General features: G+C 53.1%; 1 protein-coding gene across 1 annotated transcript in view; it reads left to right on the top strand.

Moving 5' to 3' along the window:
* C10H1orf127 (chromosome 10 C1orf127 homolog) overlaps positions 1-8,325 on the top strand; it is a 31,291-nt gene that overhangs the window by 12,798 nt on the left and 10,168 nt on the right. Inside the window, exons 4-6 of the mRNA XM_026782297.1 lie at positions 1,805-1,929; positions 2,950-3,093; positions 7,917-7,955. Of these exons, the coding sequence (XP_026638098.1) occupies positions 1,805-1,929; positions 2,950-3,093; positions 7,917-7,955 (308 nt within the window). The remainder of the gene's footprint in view (positions 1-1,804; positions 1,930-2,949; positions 3,094-7,916; positions 7,956-8,325) is intronic.

Here is an 8,325-nt window from a genome sequence, read left to right as displayed (position 1 = left end):
CCTTGCTTTATTTTTTTAAGGCAGGATCATATGGTGTAGCCCAGGCTGCCCTATGTGGTCCAGGTTGGCCCCAGACTCACGGCAGTCCTGTCTCAGTCTTCCCAGCATTGGAATTAGAGTTGTGAGCCACCAGGCCTAGCTTAGTCTGGGATTCTACAGTGTTGTCTGGGGCTGCTGTGTCCTGAATCCTGGGATTGGTCAGTCAGCCCGCAACGCCTCTGGAACTGGAGTGGCTTTGTGTATTAAAAGGCCACTTTTCCAGGAGAAAACGCGGAGGATACATTAAGCTGTCGCCTGTTCTTTGGAAAGCCATTATTAATGGAAAACAATAGATTAATAGTTTTAAAACGCTTGTTCAATAAGTAATTTTTATGGCTCTGGATAGAGCCCATTAAACACTTCTGTGTGTTATTATAAAGAAGTTTTAAGTGTAAAATCATAAAGTCAATAATCAGGGAATTAGTCACAGCAGCCAGCCACAGGCCATTAGTTTTAGACGCTGTCAGAGACACCTGTGGCTTCGGAGGAAGCGCTTTTCTTCGAGTCGGCAGCGCCAGGTGGGGATGCAGAAACGACGCTGCCTGCTGCCTTCCATAAAGTTGAAGGGACAGCAAGCAGGTGCGAGCAGCGGGATGCGGGCAAATATTTACAAAGTGCAGACGTGAATGGGGAACTAAAGGGACCCGGGTCAATTTGCACATCCAGGCTGAGACACTTTATTTCCCCAGTGATGTGCCTTTCAGAGCCACAGGCTCGGCCTTGATCTGCTAAAGATAGCTGTGAAGGCTGCACGCCCTTAGAAGGGAGGCATGTCACCCGAGAGTCCCCCCCCCCCCAGGCTGCCGGAGCTGTCTCCTGCAAGGGCGTATTCCTCCTCTGTCAACTATCTGGGAATGAAAAGTGTGGGCTTTGGGGCGGGAGGGTGGGGGACTTGATAAAAAAAAAAATCACCTCAAAAGCAACACAAGATAATTATGGAAACAGAAGAAATCTAAAGACGATAATGAAAACTGCCTGTAATCCCTCTGCTCAGTGATATTCCTCTTTGTGTTTTCCTCATCCAATAAATGTTTACTGAGAACCCTCTACGCGCCAGATGCAGCTTAAGGCGCTAGGGATACGGCAAAGAACAAAACAGATAAATACTCTTGGCGCCATGGGGCTGGCATTTGGGTGGAGGGCAACAAGACCACTGCTGTAGTCGTAGACGTTTTTCAGCAGGCGAGGTGGTAATTGTGATGCAGAAAGGGGGCCTGAGAGCAGGGCGAGGTTAAGAGGGGGTGATGGAGCCTCGGCTGGCAGAGGCCTCGTTGACAAGGGGGATTGACTTGAAGACTTGAGAGTGGTGGACTGAGCCACACAGGTATCTAGAAGAGCGGTCCAGGCGGAAGATATTGCCAGTGAAAAGGTCCCCGGTCTATCCAGGATGCATTAGAAGTAACAGGGAGGCCAGTATGGCTAAGGCAGAGGAAGAGCAGTGAGAGACTAGGTGTGTCTCACATGGGTCTCCGAATGGAGAGCACAGCCATCTGTGGCGGGCTTGAATGGGACTCTGTGGGTTGCTGTGGAGGGAAGGAGTGGGAGAGGAATGAGAAGGCTGGTCTACAGACCAGGCTGGGCCCAGAGCTCGGAGGTGGGTGGGGTGGGAGAGTCTGCATGGGTATCTGCCAGAACCAACAGACTTCCTATCTTTGCTGTTCTCCCGCGCTCCAGAACAGAGCAGCTATGGGCTTACGTCTGGGTGTTGGATGCTCCTGACCTGGCCTCCGTTGTTCTCCCATGGTCCTGTCTGTTTCTGTCACAGGCACCATGAGGGCCCCCAACCACCTGGATTCTCTTCTTACCAAATGTGGTTTCCTCTTGCGTCCTGCTCAGGAGGGCGGCTTCATCTTCCGAGCTTTGTACTCGGGCTGCTTTGTGCAGAAAGAGGTGGGTTTGGGAAACTACTGCTTTGCCGTGCTGGGGTCAGAGCTCAGGGGTCAGAACTCATGTATGCTAGGATGACAGGCAAGTGCACAGCCATTGAGTTACACATCCAGCTTCTTTTGTTGTTGCTTTGAGACAGTGTCTCCCTATGAACCCTAGCCTGGGACATACCACCTACGTAGACCAGGCTGGCCTCGAACTCACAGAGAGCTGTCTGCCTCTGCCTCCCAAATGCTGGAACTAAAGGTGTGCACCACCAACTCCACACACACACACACACACACCCTTTAAAAAAAGCAATCTTATTTTGAGACAGGCTCTCTCTGCACACGCTGGCGTCGAACTCACTCTGTAGCCCAAGCAGTCCTTGGCTCCCCCCTACCTCAGCCTCCTGAGTGCTGGGTTCTAGGTGTGTATCCCCACGCCTGGCTTATCATCTCCTCTCCAGCAGCCCCCCTGCCCCTCTCCTGTCAGCACTGCCCTCCTTGACAGTCCCTCCCCCCTCCCCCGTGTACCTCACTTCACCCCCCACTCCAGGGCTCACACTCGGGCTTCTTGCAGGGTTCCCTTGGCCTGGCATGTTGCAGCTCTGTTGCAGAAACAGCCATGTGCTGTTTGCTTAGCTGCTCACATGCGCGGAGCCTCAACTGCCTCAGCTGTAGAATGGGACCAAGGGATTTCTTACTGGGGTCGAAAGAAACAATTTGTCTGTTGTCAGGAATGAGCAGATAAAAACCCATGCTGTCTCTTTAAGGGTGACCTTCTGAAAGACAGAGCAATCTCCTGGTTCAGGGTCATCCCCAGGGACTTCCCCTGTCAGGGCTGAACTGTCACAGGCCAGAATCTGCCACACTCCTCTGTGCCAGAGACCCTTCTGCTTGCTTCTTAGCTCTTTCATGAGACAGGCTTCTGGGAGGCCTGTGTTCATGGTGACCGCCATGAGCGGAGGCTGACCTATAATCGTGGCCTATTAACTGCTTGTTCTTCTTTCGTTTGAACGTGTGAATTTTGCCCAACGTCCAGAAAGCAAATTACAGGTTGGAAATCAGAATGTTTCAAAAAGGGACAAAAAGGTTGAAGCAGAGTGATCTCTGCATAATGAAGTGTCCTGTGATCACGTCGAGGCTGGGCGAACAGAGGGTCCGCTGCCACCCCTCATTCATTCAGGTAACAGCTTGGAAAGCCCTGGGAGGGTCAGGGAGGGCTGGGGAGGACCGGAAGGACTGAGGAGAGCTGGGGAGGACGGAGAAGGGTGGGGAGGGCCAGGAAGGGTCCGGGAGGGTTCCGACGGTGGTGATGGTCATCGGGGGCTGGCTTCTCTTCAAAGGCCCAGGGAGATGACTGTGGTTCCTGAGCTTTGGGGTGTAGCCCAGCAGAGCTGACAGCTAGAGACACAGGGTAGGCCCATTCTCTGTGGACATTTAGCGTTGACTGGATATCACCTCCCTCTGGGCTTTTGTGCATTGAGTCATGTGTTGGGACAAGGGGTGGTAACAACTAAAGTCTCTGCCATTGTGTTCTTTAAGTCATCCGGTGAACATCAGAACAGCAGGAGTGTGTAGTGCGTTCTCTGTGTTTTTCTCTCTGGATTAAGGAAAATTGCTGGCAAAAAGAAAAAGTAAAAAGGCTGGGCAGTGGTGGCACACGCCTTTAATCCCAGCACTCGGGAGGCAGAGGCAGGTGGATCTCTGTGAGTTTGAGGCCAGCCTGGTCTACAAGAGCTAGTTCCAGAACAGGCACCAAAGCTACAGAGAAACCCTGTCTCGAAGAAACATTAAAAAAAAAAAAAGAAGGAAAGTTGCTGACTTGACATCAGAGTCTAGTCTCTCCTCATCCTTCTCCCCATCCCTGTTCTCTCTCTCTCTCTCTCTCTCTCTCTCTCTCTCTCTCTCTCTCTCTCTCTCTCTCTCATGCATGCGATGAGTTCCTTGTGTGTCAGGCTTGGAGGATAGCCTCAGCAGTCAGTTCTCAACTGTCTTTCTTTGAGACAGGGCCTCCCACTTGCACCTTCTGTGGAGCCTCTGGGCGCTGCCTCCTGTCTTGCTATAGGCATGCTGAGATGACAGACTCCAGCTACAGCATTTGGTTTTGTGGGGGTTCTGAGGATCCAAATTCAGGTCCCTACCCTTTTGAGGCAAACGTTTTATCCACGGAGCAATTTCAGTAGCATTGGATCCTGATTTAACCCAGATCATGTCAAAGAATTACATCCTTCAGGTTTAGGGTGAGCAAGGCCCCAGGTTCCATCCCCAGCACCGAGGAGCGATGCACCATCCTCACTGGGAAGAACACAGGCCTACGGTGTCCTCCAGTGTGTCATTGCTTGGTGGCATCCTTAAACTCAAGTTCCTCTGTAGCCCTGGACTAGAGAGAGGCTTGACCGGGAACAGGAGAGGGTTGCAAACTCACAGCAGAAATGAATGTGTCAGACGGAGGAGTAAGGAATTGAACTCAAGTCTCCATTTCCTCAGCAAAGCTTCTCTTTCACTCACCCTGCTGCACCGGGCATGGCTATGGCTGCTGCTTTGTAAATTATTTACTTTGGCGCTAAGGATGGAACTCAGGACTTTACATCTATTAGGCAAGCGTTCTGTCCGTGAGCCACACCCCTGGCCCCTTACTGATAGATTCCAGGCCAGTTCTCCGCCACTGAGCCATGTCCCTGCCCCTGTTCTGCAGATGTTGACTGTCTCACCTTTACAGCAGCGTTGGTAGGAAGTGCTGCTTATGACCCCATGCTACAGAGTGGACAAGTGGGCAAAATGTGAGTTGCTAGGGTTCCATGGCTGGTAGTGGCAGAATGAGGCTAGGAGCCGGAAATGTAATGGGCCCTGGCCAAGCTAGAACAGGCCCCTTCGGTGAGCAGAGACACAACCTCTGCCTCATCTTGCTAGAAATTTCAGCTTTTAAAGGAGAAACAGGAAATCTGTCACTTTAGAAAGTTGACTTCAGCTGGGAAAGTAGTCCAGTGGTAGAGCACTAGTTTAGCCCGCCTCTGCCTCCCGAGTGCTGGGATTACAGGCGTGCCCCACCATGGCCTGGCTGAACTTCTGATTGTCTTGCCTCCATCTCCCAAGTGCTAGGGTTACAAGTGAGATGCACTTTAACTTTGAAAGGACCATGCCACCAAACAGGATGTTGAAGTTAGAGCTGGGTTTGATGGCTCACACTTGGAATCCAGAACACAGGCAGTTAAGGCAAGGGGACCGTAAGTTTGAAGTCAGCCCTGGCCAGCAAATGGGTAAAGGTGCTTGCTGCTAAACCTGAGCTTGTTTCCCAGGACCCACGTAGTGGAAGGAGAGAACTGACTCCCGCGAGTTGCCCTCTGACCTGCACGCATGAGCCATGATCCTTGCACATGCACACATCCACACAATAAACAAATAAAAAAAACAAACCCAAACAGCTAAAAACCCAAGTGCTCAATGTTGCCTGATGCCACAAGGAAGGAGGAAAGGAGAGGAGATGCTTGAAGGGAGGATGGAGAGAAAGACCTACAGATGACAGCAGCCATCCATTTGAGAAGTATCCGTGAGAAGCACATGCTGGATGCCAGGCTCTGTGCTGGCGCCGATGATCAGATCTGCACGGACACCAGTCTGCCTCGGGAGGGGCGTTCAGTTCCATTCTCATCTGCCCCGGCCTTTGAAGCCAATGTGCTGAGACAGGGATTGCTGAGCAGAGGCTGGGACCCCGGCTCTGTGCCTGCCCCCTGTGATCTTGCCTCTGGAGTTCTCTGCTACCCAACTTTAAGGGGCAGCGCCTGAGGCCAAGGGATGTTTAGGGCCCATCGTGCTCATGTCAGGCAAGGTGCTATTGTTCCTGAGAGTCACAGGCCTCTTCCTAACGATCTCCAAACATGGTCATAGCGGGGAGTGGGTTTGACAGTCTGGGGGCTGGTCACGTCTCTTTACACTGGCCTGTAATTTTGGGAGCGGCCACCAGGGGACAAGGTTGTCCCTGTCATACAGCATTGGACAGAAACTGGAGTGGAGCTGAGCTAGTGGCCAGTCAAGCGCCAACTTTGTCCTTTTTGACCTGCTCAGGTCCCCAGCATCCTTCCCCAGCGTAGGTGTTGGAGCCTGCAGGACAACAGGACCCCCATTTCCCTGGGCAGAGTCGCAGAAAATTGGGTTGTATGGGAGCAAAAGTCTCAGCTGCCACCCTTCTTACCCGCCTCCCGCCCCATCTCCTCTGTTTCTCCCTCACCCATCATGGAACCTCATCACCTCATCGAACTGACTGATTCATTCCTGGTGACTTCTGCAGCCGCTTCCATGGCTGCACCTTGAACTTGCATTAAGTTTTAATTAAAGCCGTTACACCAGCCTTGCCCCTGGCTAAATGCAGCCACGGGCACAGGGCACATAGATATTTAATACTCTGCCTCTCCCTGCTGATGGCACAGGGTGCCCAAGGGTGTACCCGAGCCATGCCCTGCTTGCAGCGATCTGCGAGCTTGCTTAAGTGTGCCCACAAGCCCCGAGCGGGGAGGCTGCGCAATAACTATTCATTGCCCTGGGTTAAGTGTGCCCAGGGGCACCGGTAAACTCAATGCAGTGATTAGCGATTGCTCCCAGGGAAGACTACCCGAGGTCCTGCTGAATGTCTGCAGGCCCTAAATATAGTCTGCTCGTGGCCATTTAAAGGGCATGGCGCGTTTGGCCTGTGCACGTGGTCCCACGTCCTTTCCCTTCTTTCCACAAAATGGCTCCCTCCACAGAAGAGCACAGCCTCCAGGGCTGCCTTGTTGCTGTGGGGCTGGGGTGGAGAGACTGGAGGGAGGCTTTGGTGCTGACCTGGGAAATGTTGAAATCCCTTTCCCGTCTCCTTCCTCTCTGCTCCCTAAGTGAAGGCAGCACCTCCAAGGTGAGGGGATTACCGGCTCTCACACAACAGGCTCCCTGTGGGCTGTGCTGAGCTCTCTGAGGCCAGGGGCAGCAGAGCTGAGGCACTGGCAAGATTGAGGGGATAGGGGCTACCTCAACTCCACCTACTTATCTCTGGGCCAGGAAGAATGAATTCTGCACCTGCCGGGGAAAGGGGAGACAACCCTATGCCGGAGAGGTGTCCAGACTCATTAGTCTTTTGAGGCTCAGTGTTCTTAGCTTTTTTAAGGAATGAGGGGAGGGGGTAGCTGCTCTCTGTTGGTCTATGATTCTGTCCTGTGCCTCAGTATCCCTGCCCATGCTTGCAGCAAAGGCAAAGGGAGCGAGGGTGGGTCGAGGCAATGGGAGGTAAGAGGAGGCTGTGCCATGGCTCAGTAGCTGAAGGCACGTCTGCCCAAGCCTAACAGCTTGCGTTCCATCTCCAGGACCTGCACGGCCGAGGAGAGATGATGCCCCTAAGTTGTCCTTGGACCCCTACATGCACACCGTGACAGATGCATGCCCACAACATACACACTGACATAATAAATACATAAATAATACAATAAAGAAAGCGTAGGCAAGAGCACAGATGGGTGCATCTGGGGCCCAGGCAGGTCCCTTGCTGGCATCACTAGGTTCAGGTCCAGTGAGGGACCAGCTGTCTAGGTTTGCCTGAGAGCATCCTTATTTTAGCCCGAGATGATTGGGCATCCTAAGCATGGCACTTGGGTGAGCACACGCCTCTACCTTTGCTCCTCAGAGTTCACAGGTAAAGGAATGGCAATAAGAGATGGGTGACTGGGGGCAAGATGAGGCAGGACGTATAGGCCTGGGAACCAGCCCACCACAAGCATCAGGGTCATGTGCACACCCAGCCTCTGCCTTGCCAGCTGTGTGCCACACGCTAGCTGCCCTGCTGACCTGGCCCAGGGCAGCAGCTGAGGCGACATTTCCCTGGGTGTGTTGACACTTGAGTCCCAGAACAGAAATGATTTTCTTGTCTTAATGAGCAAACAGTCGGGCGGCACGACTCTCTCGCTGGACTCCTGCTGCGGTGATTGCAGAAGCGTCACCTTTGCTCACAGTCTGCAGCTGTTGCGTCCTCTCTGTTCCTCGCAGGTCTCTAGGCCCTTGCCTCCAAGGATCGACGGTGCACAGGTAGGTGAGGAAAGGGCATTGTTCTGGAAGGTTCTGCTAGGCCTGGTGCTGGGGAGGCTCTGAGGCAGGAGGTTGCCGCTTCCATGGTCCTTCTGTGGAGAATGTCCGTGGACAGTAGTTTTGTGGGCCTGGGTCATGGCAGAATGGGAACTCCCCCTGGCACCCTCTCACACAGAGGCCTGAAGCTGTCTGGGGAAAAGAACCTGGTGGCACCCTGCTGGGGTAGAAAGCCTCTGGGTCCTGCCATGGTAAGATTCTCTCTGAAAGGTTCCCAGTGGCAGGAGCTGAATCCTTAGCAAGGCCACCCAGTCCTGTGTGGTTCACAGCCGTCCTGTGTGGTTCACAGCCGTCCTGTGTGGTTCACAGCCGT

Source organism: Microtus ochrogaster, chromosome 10, assembly GCF_000317375.1.
Source record: "Microtus ochrogaster isolate Prairie Vole_2 chromosome 10, MicOch1.0, whole genome shotgun sequence".
Lineage (NCBI taxonomy): Eukaryota > Metazoa > Chordata > Mammalia > Rodentia > Cricetidae > Microtus > Microtus ochrogaster.
Note: the sequence above shows the minus strand (reverse complement) of the source record. Positions and strands in the feature narration are given on the sequence as shown.